This window comes from Capricornis sumatraensis, chromosome 1 (genome assembly GCF_032405125.1).
Source record: "Capricornis sumatraensis isolate serow.1 chromosome 1, serow.2, whole genome shotgun sequence".
NCBI classification, from domain to species: domain Eukaryota; kingdom Metazoa; phylum Chordata; class Mammalia; order Artiodactyla; family Bovidae; genus Capricornis; species Capricornis sumatraensis.
In genome coordinates this window covers 175,409,639-175,423,425 of record NC_091069.1, presented here as the reverse complement: position 1 = coordinate 175,423,425, position 13,787 = coordinate 175,409,639, and the positions used below count along the sequence as shown (strand labels likewise).

The 13,787-nt window shown below is 47.2% G+C and overlaps 1 protein-coding gene across 4 annotated transcripts in view; it reads right to left on the bottom strand.

Annotated features, from left to right (window-relative positions):
- Positions 1–13,787, bottom strand: part of KALRN (kalirin RhoGEF kinase) — a 694,704-nt gene that overhangs the window by 113,776 nt on the left and 567,141 nt on the right. For 2 of the 4 annotated variants that reach the window (XM_068966655.1, XM_068966732.1), the window contains exon 1: positions 4,555–4,639. The exons of the other annotated variants lie outside the window; for them this stretch is intronic. In XM_068966655.1, coding sequence (XP_068822756.1) covers positions 4,555–4,639 — 85 coding nt within the window. Of the gene's footprint in view, positions 1–4,554; positions 4,640–13,787 lie in introns of those variants that run through there. 4 annotated transcript variants of the gene reach the window in all.

The following is a 13,787-nucleotide window of genomic DNA, read 5'->3' as shown; positions in this document are numbered from 1 at the left end:
AGAGTCCCTTGGACTGCAAGGAGATCCAACCAGTCGATCCTAAAGGAAATCAGTCCCGAATATTCATTGGAAGGACTGAAGCTGAAGCTGAAACTCCAATACTTTGGCCACCTGATGCAAAGAACTGACTCATTGGAAAAGACCATGATATTGGGAAAGACTGAAGGCGGGAGAAGGGGACGACAGAGGATGAGACGGTTGAATGGCATCACCAACGCAATGGACATGAGTCTGAATAGGCTCCAGAAGTTGGTGATGGACAGGGCAGCCTGGCATGCTGCAGTCCATGGGGTCGCAAAGAGTCAGACACGACAGATCAACTGAACTGAACTGAGTCAGAGAATCAGAGATGGGAAGAGAAGCATAAGATCTAGGTTGGGGACAGTATGTATGTTTGGAAATTCTCCCCAGATTAAGGTATATCCCTGGGAGGCAGAGAAAACCAAGAGGTGTATTGGGAAAACATACATGTTAAATGGTCAATTCAATTTTCATAGTGGTAAAGGCACTTCCTGGAACATAAAGAAAGAAAATGGTACGTATTCCTCAATGTCCTAAGGCTTCTCTGTCCTTTGGGAGGTGAATTAAAGTAAACCAAAGTGAAGGTCACTTCTGTTCCTCTCTGAGGTTACCAACACCTTTCTAAAGAAACTTGCTGTCACGGTTTCACACATTAAATTCAGTTTATAAAACGAGCCAGGGAAGGGACATTCAAATCCAGGTTTTGAATAAGGTTCCTCTTCAGTTATTCTGGGAAAAGGTAGGGAGGAGAAAAGAAATTATAGATGAAGATGGCTTGCAAACACCCTGTAAACCCCCATAACCTTTCGCCAGGCCCACCCACCCCTGTGATGAGAGAGCCATGGGAATGCGACCCCAGCAGCTCTCCTGTGAGCTGACTCAGCCTGGGTAGGCCACCACTGCTCCCTCTTTGCACCTCTGAGCCAGTCTCCTGAAGCAGTCACTGTTCACCGCCTAAACGGGGAGCTGGGTCGGCTCATGGGCTTCAGCTGCAAGGACAATGATACAACAGTAAGCAAGTATGAATAAAGGCCAGAGCCCCGTGGAGAAACAGAGGAGGCCAGTAGTCAGGAAACGCTTCCAAGAAGGGACAGTTGTCCATAGACCCAAGGTTAATTACAAGTTGACTAGAAACTTAAAGCCTCTGAAACTGACTGCCACCCACTCAGGTCTAAAATATCTCCAGGCTCTGTGATCTCAGATGTCACAATTTCTGGTCTATAGCATAGGACTTAGCAACCCTCCAGGTGACTTGGAATCCTTTTCATCTCTTGGGAACAAGTTGCTTTTTAAAATCTTAAGATCATTAAAGAACAATCCAGAATGGACCCACTTCTTCAGGTGTAGAGTAAAGTGTAACTAGCCAAAGCAATCCTGAAACTTCCCACAGAGCACGGCATCAATGATTGATCACCCTTCACACAGACACACAGACACACAGACACACAGACACACACACACACACTAGTATTTCATGTTTGGCTATTTTTCACTTCCAAAAAGGCAGTTATAAATGTTATTTGCTCTCCTCCTTCCTTCTCACTCATCTCTATTTCCATTCTGCCAATGATTCTCAGTTTTCCTGCTCTTTAACACTAATTTCAAGGTAGGGAAGGAACATCATCTTTCATCAAACCTTTCTGCCACACTCATACTCAACAGAAACAAAAACTGGAACAGAAGAACACCAGTCAGCTGCCTTCCTCACTTTCCCAAACCCAAAGACAAGCTCTACTAACTGCGTCTATATTTTTCCTAAATATGATTTAAAGGCCACATAGGTACATCACTAAATCCTTAACTCTTACTCTAGTGTTAACAATTACAACCACTTAGGATTCACCAGAGCAAGTCCAGGATAGCTTAGGTTTGTGTCAAAAATAACCAAAACATTCCTCTTGGTTCCTTTTCCCCCAGACTTTAGGAGGTATCCTTTAAATGCAGGACTGGAAGCCAGTCACAATCAGCCAGGGCCCCTTGACTTAGGAACCATAGTATGGGTTCCGACAGCTTCACAGTCATCTTTACAGCCAGAGAAACTGGTTTAACGGAAAAGGGGGGCCAGGCAGGTCCCTGGGTATGCCCTGCCATCAGCCCTGCAGACACTCTCCTGAGTCCTCCTCTGTGTTGCAGCTTGGGCATAGAGTTCTCGGGCTCTGGACAATGCATTCAAGCTCAGTACAAGACCTTATATTTTCAGTCGGCTTCCAGACAGATGTCTATAGGCTGGGTGGGGACTCAGAGCTCTCTCTTCTGTTAGAGCAGATGCAGAAAGCCTCTAGCAGTACCCAACACCTCAGACACTGTCACCCTACCCAGTGACACCAGGAGCTCTTTGAAGGGTGGCTAAGTCACGTCCACCACCATCCTCCTCAGATTTGAGCCCCAGGTTCCCATCTTCACATCTTTTAGATCTAGGAAAGAGTAAGGGGTAAAGTGGGAGAAGGGGAGAGGCACCCACCTTTGTTATCTTCCTTTTCCCTTTTAAGCTGCTTTCACTGCTCAGGACTTTTGCTTCCCTCTGTCTTCAGCTGAGACAGTCTCCTCCACTCAGGCTGCAGCAACACCCCCTTCTCCAAGCCGCAGAGCCTGCAGCCACTGCTTTCCCAGTCCTGCAGGCAGGGGGTGACCCAGCAGGCGCCCCAAGTGAGCTCCCCACCCCCTCCTTACACCACAACACAGAGGGCCAGCCAGGGCAATTCACAGACAAACTGAAGGCTGGAAGAGCCCTGGAGAATTACTCTGTCAGGAAGCTTGGGCTGCCACACATTTGGACTCAAGGAGGCAGCTGCAGGGCCTTTAGATAAGCACCGCCCAAGTTCCCAAATCTTGCCTTTGGACAGGAAATGGACTCCCTAGAAATCCTACTTGGAAACTGTGCACCAGGACAGCAGCCTAGCCTTCATGGAAAACCCACCCACTCAGATTCCCTTTGGCCATTTCCGGCTTCCTCTCCCTTTTAATACCCACTTCTTGCAATTCCCAGCCACGGTTTTATATGGTTCTGAACTAGGCTTGGATTTTTGTGAGGGTCCCTGGCCTCCTAAAATTCTTTCTCCCTCTGAATTTTGATTTTTAGAGTTAGCTACTACACAGTTCTAAGCTGTTTTAATTAAATGCAGAGACTGAGAGAATCTAACACTGAGATTATGAACCTTAATGACTTGGGGAAAGGTCCTTCAGATTTAATTACTTTTTGTGGCCTCATATCTGTTTGCTGCTGCTGCTGCTGCTAAGTCGCTTCAGTCGTGTCCGACTCTGTGCAACACCAGAGATGGCAGCCCACCAGGCGCCCCCATCCCTGGGACTCTCCAGGCAAGAACACTGGAGTGGGTTGCCATTTCCTTCTCCAATGCATGAAGGTGAAAAGTCAAAGTGAAGTCGCTCAGTCGTGCCCGACTCTAGCGACCCCACGGACTGCAGGCCACCAGGCTCCTCCGTCCATGGGATATTCCAGACAAAAGTACTGGAGTGGGGTGCCATTGCCTTTAGGATGGAGAATTTGTCAGAGCTGTGTGTAGGGTGGGCACATAGGATGGTGGTCACTTGGATATAGTTTATTCACCAGTAAGTCTCAGAGAGTTCCATGGGGACCTTATCAGGTTAAGATGAGCATGGAGACTGGGGCATCGCAAACAGGGGTGGAGGCGAGACACCATCAGGTAAAATTTTTAAAAGACCAATGTCAAGTGAGAGCCTATCTTCTCACTTCTACATAGAAACAGACCCTCTGAGCTGAGGTGTTAAAGAGACATGAAATGTGTTAGGAATACCTACTAACTCTGTCTAGGAAGGGCTCCATTCTTTTTCAGGATGGGCTGCACACTGATAACCTTTCTCTGTCATCCTTCTCACTATCTTGTTTTGCAGGCTGATTTTGCGGAAATTAGTTGCTTCCCGCAAGGCTGCTCAACATTAAAATTAGCATAATAATTAAATACAGTCCTAATTGGGTACATAGAGAGTTCTTGGTTAATTAATGAGCCAAGCTCTGGCCCAGAGCTGCAAACCCACGCTAGCCTGCCAAAGCCCAGGCACAGAAAAGCCGGCTCCAGTCCCCAAATAAAGTTGTCGCTTGGCAAAAATAGTTCCTGGTGTAGAGACAAGTGTCAAATACATTCCTATAGCTAAGAGTCATCTGTTAACCCGCGGCTGAGGTCCATATGTAAATGAGAGCAGGAAAGTGTGACTCTGCCACTACGGGGAGCACAGAGCTCTCAGTGCCCTCTCCCCACCCCCCGCATCCGCGCCCCACCCCCCTGCAGACTGGCGCCCAACAACCAAAGACGCTGATAAGTAACTTGAGGTCCCAAACTGGAGCTCCGCATCCAAGTCTGAAGCTCTCTGAGACAGAGCGAGCGAACCGCGTAGTGCCGCAGAAACTGCAAAGAACACAGCTGGGAGCAAACTGTCCATCTGCCGTGCTCCACTCCCCAGCCCCATTTTCGCCCATCCTACATCCCCCCACCCCCGCCCCAATTCAGCCGGTCCAGTCTGCCTAAAAAGAAGGTGCCAATGCCGACGGTCACTCACCTCTGCACGGAAAGCAACAGCAGCACTTCGCAAAGAGCCACCCCAAAGAGGGACCTCGGGTGTACGCGCGGTCGCCGCCCTTCATGCTGCCGGTGGCCCCAGCGCTCCAGCATGGCCCGGGGCACCAGCACCTGTGGGAGCGCAGCCAGCAGGCCACCTCGGCGGGCGCCGCGGCCCCGGAGGCAGCTCGCAACCTCGGCCCTCCTTCCCGGCCGTCCCGCACCGCGCGGCCGCCGCTGCGACTTTCTGGGAGCCGGAGCCACCTTGGGGAGGAGAGGAGGGGCCCGCGGGGAGGGCGGGGCTGGGGGCGGAGTTCCAAAGTCCAGCTGTTTGCCCTAGTCCGGCAGGCAGCGTGGCCCAGAGCCTTATGCAACGCCGCTCTGACCCAGGGCACAGAGCATGCAAGATGAGGGTACACAACCCACAGCACAACACAGGTGCTTTTCCTTCACTGTAACTTCCTCTCCTCAAAGGCCGCCACAGTCAGCTCCGGCTTAAAATACACAACCTGATGAAGCTAGAAAGAAGCAAATTTAGAAGGTTCCAGACTCCATAGTGCTTTTTCTCTAACAGGTTTCCCTATTCCTTCCCCTCAGCCTCCGAACATGGACAGCCCCTTCTGTGCTGAAAATACCTTCACCTATCCTTTTCTTTCCTTCTTTCAAATATTTAAGGTTAAATAATAATAGTGCCTCCCCTTTTTATAGGCTCCCTGGCGGCAATGTTGTTACCTGAAACTGTAAGACCGAAGTTCAAAGCTTTGTCCCCTACTAGCTGTCTGACCTTAGGCAAGTCACTTCACTTTTTTAATCTTCAGTTTCTTCATTTAAAAAATATAGGAGGGAAAAATAATCCCCATATTACAGGGTTGCTAAGAGAATTTTAAAAGACATCCATGAAGTAGCTGTTAAGAGATTTGAGTGCCTACAGAGAAACTGCAGACACCTTACTTGTGGTGGAAGATGTCCATTCATTCCCCTAACCACACCCAGTGGGTCTATCATTCCTTTACTTAAATCTCTAGCTGTTTCCTTTTTTAAGTCTTTTCATATTTCAAGGTCAAGCTCATATCCACCATACTTCCCTGCCCCCCATAAGCCCACATGGACCACACCAACTGGACCTTCCCATGAACCACTGAGTTTACCACTCACTAAATATCTCTCCCATTCCTGTGTCCAGATTTAGGAGAAGGGATTTCCGGAAACATACAGCACTCATATGGTAGCAATAGCCCAATCATCAGATTAAAAAAAAAGGAAGCTTGTGAGAAGAAGCAGAAGCTTGATGAAACAGAAGCTTGATCACGCAATTCCCACCTGGAAGAAAGACAGCCACAGGACAAGACTTTGCCTTCTATTCATTAACTCATCGATCACACCAAAAAACCTTATAAGGTAGAGTCCTCTTTTAAATTGAAAGAAACTGAATGAATGAATGATGATGGGGCTCTGATGATTTAACTCTAAAGAGAGATTCTAAAAATCTTCACCCCATAGGAAGAACAGAACCCAAAGTCAAAATCTACGTTCAAGGTCTACCACTGCCACCTCCCTGATGGCTTCTCCTGGCAAGTTTTTAAATAATAATCTCACTGTTAAGCAGGAAGTGTGCCCCAGGTGCTCCAGATATGAAACACAGAAATGAAAGTTCAAATTGCTCATGCAGCCCAAACCCCAGATTCCTGAACTCAGTGATCATTCTATTGGTCAGGCTCATCTTGACCCTTCAGCCCATCTAAAAATGAACTTTGTTTCCTTGTGATCCACTGCCTGGGTGCTATGATATGAATCAACATTTGGTCTACCCACCCAATACTGGGGCATTCTGATAGGAATTCAAAAGTGATTCAAAATTGCTTGATGAGTAACCTCTCTTACTTTAAACCTTCCTCTGGGCCTTTGCGTTTGAAAACTGAAACTGTTAGTTGCTCAGTTGTGTCTGACTTTGTGCAACCCCATGAACTATAGCCCACCAGGCTCCTCTGTCCATGGAATTCTCCAGGCAAGAATACTGGAGTGGGTTGCCAGCCCTTCTCCAGGAAAATCTTCCCGACTCAGGGATCAAACCTGGGTCTCCTGCATGGCAGGTGGATTCTTTACCAGTGTTCAGGTGACACTGGATTATCTTTCCATCAAAATCTTTTGTAAGAGGCTGATGATGTCATCTTGTAGAAGCTGGCTTGAATTAGATGTCTGAGGAAGACTCCACCCTTGCTTCAGAAATAAAAGTACCAGAAACTAATGGTAAAAAATAAGCTATAAGGGTATATCATACAACACAGAGAATATAGTGAATATTTTATAACAGCTATAAATGGAGTATTTAAAAACTGTTAAATAGCTTTTTAAACTTATCACCACACTGTACACCTGTAACAGAATGTTATACAGTGAAATGAAAGTGTTAGTTGCTCACGTCCAACTCTTTGCGACCCTATGGACTGTAGCCTGCTAGGCTCCTCTATGGAATTCTCCAGGCAAGAATACTAGAGTGGGTTGTCATTCCCTTCTCCAGGGAATCTTCCTAACCCAGGGATCAAACTCTATAAATATACTTCAAAAAGAATCTGAGTACAAGTAGACCCTTAAAGTAGTCTTAGTCTCCATGTAAAAGATTCACTAGGCATGTTTCCACTGGTCCTTATTAACCAGGAATCCACTCACTATCAATTTAAAGGATATTAAAATAAAGCCATTAGGGACACCTTACCCATCTTAAGTTGATATGATCAGCACATTTTGGGCCATTCTGAAGACTGGTTAGGCATCAATAACCCAAGAGTCCCATTGCCATCTTTGTGTGCCTTCCAGAATGAGACCAGTGATGTCTAAAACCCAGCAAGGAAGTCTTGAACACTGCTGAAGACATGGACCAATTTCAGACTGATTCACTGACTCAGCAAACACCTACTGAGTGCCTACTATGTGCCAGGCTCTGTTTAATGCACTGGGTCTACATTCTCAAACAGAAACAATCCCAGTCGTTGTGGAATTAGCTGCTACAACAGACTCAACATGAACATGAAAGAAAAGGGAATCAATGTTAGATATTTGACCAAGTTTTGAGTTTAGGGATTTAAGAAAATAGGTCCCTGAATCCTCTAACCTACATCTAGATGTTTTAAGTGTCCTCAGGACAATTTGGAGGGGATGGTAGGGCAATGGTTTTTAAACACAGATGCTTATTAGAATCATCAGGGAAGTTTTTCTATTAATAAATTCTAGCCCTTAATTTTTTTTTTTAAGGTTCTCACCAGGTGATTTCAGGGTGGAACCAAGTTTAAGAACCACTGATGCCTGGGTCTTCCTCCCCTATCCCTCTCAAGATTCAGATTAATTCACTTTGGGTGAGGCTATATTAGTATTTTTTCAAAGTTCCCCAGGTGTTTTGTAAGATGCAGCATAGTTTGAGAGCCGTTGCTGTAATGTGGTGGTTCTCAAACTTGAGTGCGCATCAGAATTACTTGGAGAGTAAGTTACAGTACAGATTACTGGGCCCCACTCCCAGACTTTCTGATTCAGTAGGATTTCATTTCTGCAAGTTCCAGGATGATGTTCATGTTGCTGGTAGAAGGACCACACATTGAGGACCAGTTCAGTTCAGCTCAGTTCAGTCACTCAGTCGTGTCCGACTCTTTGCGACCCCATGCACTGCAGCACGCCAGGCTTCCCTGAGCTTGCCAACTCCTGGAGCTTGCTCAAACCCATGTCCATCGAGTCGGTGATGCCATCCAACCCTCTCACCCTCTGTCGTCCCCTTCTCCTCCTGCCTTCAATCTTTCCCAGCATCAGGGTCTTTTCCAACGAGTCAGGTGCATCAGGTGGCCAAAGTATTGGAGTTTCAGCTTTAGCATCAGTCCTTCCAATGAATATTCAGGGTTGATTTCCTTTAGGATTGACTGGTTTGATCTCCTTGCAGTCCACGGGACTCTCTAGATAGTGAAATCTTCCCCATCTGTTTGCAATCTACACCCTCTTCTTTTTGTAACAGCACTTTGATTTTTCTTTGAGAAACCAGCTCTCTTCCATTCTTAGACCATGTTTTTGGATGTGGCTGACGCCCTCCCTGTGTCTATGCTCCACTCTAAGGATAGGCCTATGACCTGGGTTTAGCCAGCCAGCCAAGGGGACTGGTTCAGATTTAGCACATGACCCAGTTTCAGCCAATGATCATAAACTAGAGACCATAGCAAGAACTACTGTGAAAGCAGCAATCCCTTCTCAGAAGATTTCTACATCGATAGAATGTTAACCTAAAGCAGCTGGAGGCCATCTTGCCATAAAGCCAACACAGAGGAAAGAGATGAAACGAGAGAGAGGTCAGGGTGTGTGTGTGTGAGAGGTTCGATGACATCACCTAAACACACTTCTTCCTCAAAGTTTTATTTATCCCTGGACCTTATCTGAGCCCCATTCCAAATAAACATCATTTTGCATAAGACAGTGGAATGTCTATAATCTCAAGGTTTTCAAACTCTACCCCACCCACTCCCAAAGTTCAGGCTAAGAACCACTGAGCTATAGCAGTATCTCTGCTGCTGTTGCTGCTGCTGCTAAGTCGCTTCAGCGTGTCCGACTCTGTGTGACCCCATAGACGGCAGCCCACCAGGCTCCTCTGTCCCTGGGATTCTCCAGGCAAGAACACTGGAGTGGGTTGCCATTTCCTTCTCCAGCAGTATCTCTGGAGTGTTCCTAATTTCCAAACAGACGGTTGAGTTTTATTCCTATTTTTGGCAGAATTTGTCTTCAGTGATGCTTCCAAGTCTATCTTGCATGAATTAGGCTATCACCTGTCTGTGTGTCCATTTTACCTCACCTCCATTTCCCACAACAGTGAACCTCAAAGAATTCCTGCTGGTCTCAGCCTGCAGACATACTGGGCCTAGTACCCCACAACGCTGGGCTGGGTACCAGTGACTAGTGACCTCTCGCCCGAAGTTAGCCACAGGCTTGAGAACACGGGACCATGATTTCAGGCATCTGCCCTTTTCACTGACAGGTGTGTCCAATTTTATCCTTTAGACTTATTCTCCTATAGAACAGAGTTTTTTAAAACAACAGCATTTATCCAGGTTTCTTAATGAGAGCTCAGCCTAGAGACGGAAGGAATAGCAACTGTATTATGACCCTACTCCGGTCTAGAGATTCCTGTGAGAACTTTCTTACAGAGAAAAGTACAGTACACACCTTCTACACAACATGCCCAGAGAGGACTGTGGCATGGTTTCCGGTGACTACGGGCAGGCCTGCCTTCCTCAGTCCCACCGCAACCAGTCACTTACCTGCCTTTTCCTCCAGCAGTAAATCTCAGCTCCAGTTTGCACTCTCAGGTTCTGATACCAGATTCGTATCTAGAGTTTTTTTAAAGCTCTGCAGGTGATTTCAGTATGAAGTCAGGGCTAAGGACCATGGGCCTTGGGACTCTGGGATTACTTCCTGCATAGTAGATATAGAGTTTAGGAAGCACCCCAATTCAAATATTTTCACTTGCTCAAACTCTGACAGCTGGTCCTTTGACTCATTCTCCCACCACCTGCTACGCTCTCCAGCTACTAACCACATGCTCCTTAATCCCCATCTTCCTGCGTAGATTTCTGGTCTGTAAACTGCCTAATGGCTGACACCGGAATGGTTCTTAATTTCCCCAAAAGTATCCTGTCCTGGCCTCCGTTTGCGACTGCAGCTTAAAACGCCGAGGTTCTTGCCAAGTACTGATCATTTATTCAACAAAGAGTTTTTTTTTAGTATCTACTATCTGTGACTCACTAAGGTAACCTATATATGGGAATTTATATGGGAATCTTGTATAAGAAACATAAATTGAATATGATGTGTTCCCTGAGCAAAGACAAAGAACAAGGTGAGTTCCAGGAAAGCAGCTGGTTCAGTTTTTGTAGCACAAAAAGGAAACTGATGGAAAACCAAGACTGGACATAAAGTACAGGTTTCATCTTTATGTGAAGAATAATAATTATCAGTGACCAGAAACATTTAAGATTTAAAAAAAGGAGGTGCAATGTGTACATTGTTTCTGTATTTAATTTGAACTCCAAACATGTCTTTCAAATATAATGTCTATGTATATAGAGAAGGCAATGGCACCCCACTCCAGTATTCTTGCCTGGAAAATCCCTTGGACGGGGGAGCCTGGTAGGCTGTAGTCCATGGGGTCCCTAAGAGTTGGACACGACTGAGCGACTTCACTTTCACTTTTCACTTTCATGCATTGGAGAAGGAAATGGCAACCCACTCCAGTGTTCTTGCCTGGAGAATCCCAGGGATGGGGGAGCCTGGTGGGCTGCTGTCTGTGGGGTCGCACAGAGTCGGACACGATTGAAGCAATTTAGCAGCAGCAGCAACCTCAGGTTACATCTGTTATTTTAACAGTAATGTCTACAGAAAAAGCATTATTGCTAGCAGTATGAATAGTAACCTCTTCTAGTTATATCTGTTTAGTGTGATCTAACCACTACACCACTGCTGGCCCCATGGGTGTCTCGATTCACCTAGCAACAGCTTTTAGACTCCAAGGACTAAACCACCATTGAGCTTGTTCTTTCTGTTTTCAACTATGCCATGTAACTGTGTCCCTGTGTCCCTCTCTGCCTATCTAGCTGACACCTGTCTGCCTCCTTCTGGCTCAAAGAGTTAAGCCTGGCTTGCCCTGCCAACACTGCTTTTCAGGAAGGAAGATCACTGATCGTCCTCTGGTTTGAACCAAGCCCCAGGTAAGGGTAGCCAGGTGATGCTGAGAAGGCTGTGGGGTTTCACAAAGGACCGAGGGGTCTCACCAGAGCAGCCAGCGCTCATGCTCTTCTGGGGGACAGTGAGATAAAGCTCCTGGAGGTCCGAGCTCAGGAGGAGACAAGCTGTTTATCAAAGTGAGAGATGACTGCAGCTGGAGCTGCTAAAAACAAACCACGCTAGGTTTTATCTACTTCCAAAAAGGTTCACTTCTATGTAGGTCAAAGTGTTCCCGAAGTAGGGCAGTAAGAAGTGCCCGTCTATCACTTTGACGGAGTTCCAATTTGGGAAGGCTCGCCATTACTAAGTGTCCGCTGTGAGGGATGGTATTTTCATTCTGTCAATGACCACTTCCCTCCCACGGGCAGAAATAGCAGCTGCAGCGGCATGTAGATTCCTGGGTGCGATGAAGAGGTTTCTGATACATTAAATGCAGTGTGGATTTTGCCTTAATGGAACTCAAGTCAGTTTATGGAGGAGTTCATGAATAGGAGGGATGGGAGGGAAGACCCTGCCCATCCTTATATTTCTGAATTTTCAACCATTCCAGATGCATGAGAGGTAAGCGTAGCCCATGTGTCCCAGAGATTTCTCAGGCAGCAGGATTGCAAAGATTTTCTCAGTTAGAACTCCAGGCCTCAGAATATTATTGCCTACCGCATCCTCAGGCCCCCTGATAAAGTTAGCCAGTTTCCCCTGCAGTCCTCAGGGGATGGAGGACACTGAGCCTGCTCTTCACAGATGAACTCTCCCAGGAGTCCCTGACACACGGTCCTTTCTCCTTCCTCCCCTCCCTCCTCTCTTCCTCTCTTCTCTTCATTTCCTTCCTCCCCTTCTTCCTTCCCATAAGTATTTACCGAGACCTTCTTATATGTCAGCTACTGTTCACGCTACCTGAGATAGAGTAAAGAACAAAATAAACAAAACCTATTCACTTGTACAGGGAATCTGGGAACCAGTTGGGGGGGGGGGGGATAAACGATAAACAGTGGTAAACATGCCAGGCAGTGACATAACTGCTACGAGGAAAAGTGAAACAGCAGAGGGGCATGTGTGATGGTAGAGGGTGAGAGTGAGGGGAAGTCTCTCTAACCAGGTGACATTTAAGCAGAGACGTGAAGGAAGTGTGGTGACAAGTCGTCTGGGTATCCGAGGACCTGGGGTGTTCCAAAAGGTGTGGGTGCTGGGCAGGAGAACGCATCACTCAGCTGTGGAAGAGTTCGGTCAGGCAGGCTGGTCAGGAGGTGGTAGGACGTGGTTGGAAGGATATGCCCCTCCCCACAAGGATGTCCACACACCTAATCCTTAGAAACTGCAAATGCAATACCTTACAGAGCAAAAGGGACCCTGCAGACGTGATTAGGGACCTTGGGATGGGGAGCACATACTTGATTATTCAGGCTAGCACAGTGTAATCATGTGAGTCCTTAGGAGCAGAGAACCTTTCCCACGGTGGCCACAGGGAGATGTGACTTTGGAAGAAGGACCAGGGAGATGCCACATCACTTGCTCTCAAGATGGAGGAAGGGACCACAAGCCAAGGAATGCAGGCGGCCTCCAGAAATCTAGAAGCTGGGAAAGGTGAGGAAACAACCTCTTGTCTAGGGCTTCCAGAAGGAAGGCTGTCCTGCCAATTCTTGATTCTAGGCCGGTGACAATCACATTGGACTTCTAACCTGAAGAACTGTGACAGAATAAACATGGTGTTGTTTGAAGCCACTAAGTCTGTGGTGATTTGCTAGAGCAGCAGAAGGGAACTAAGAGGAGGCGAAGTCAGAAAACAGGCTCTGGGGCAGGTTTTGCAGGAGCCTCCCTGCAGCCACACAAGGGGCTCTTGTTATCACTGGAAGTGAGACAGGAGCCATGGACTGTTTTGAGCTGAGCCCAGCCCTCCTCTCTGTCGCCTGGAGCCCAGCAACGGTAATTATCTGCATGCCCACCTGTGTACAAAGGTAGGCACCCACACCCCCTGTAGCATACAGGCCTTGTGGAGAGTAAGGCAAATGGACATAGTATCAGAATCAGTGTTCCTAGCTGGGGCTGGGGGACAATGCTGGGGAAAGCAGGCAGCCTAGTCCTCTCCCAAAGGTAAGGACAAGAAAAGAGGCAGGCTGGTCCGTGAGTGGATGGCCTCTCTGCTCCGGAGGATGGAGAGCTGGTATTAAACATGGCAAGACTTGCAAACTGAAAGATTCCTCATCCATGTTGTAGAGTTTGAGCTCAGACTGCTGGTTCAGTGGTATGGGGGTCCTAGACAAAGGGTGGTTGCTTTCAAAGTTTGACTGGCACAGGGGAAGGCATTGAGGTGATGGGAGAAGGGTCCTCAACACTCTCTCTGGCCAAGCAGTATCAGAGTCCCACTGCTGAAAGCTCCTCGGGCTGAGGGCTGCAAGGCTTGCTCCGCATGGCCAACTTTTATGATCCTCTCGTCTCTGACCTTCCTGTAGAGGTCCGGTGGGCTTTCCCTCAGCCTTTAGACCTCTGTTG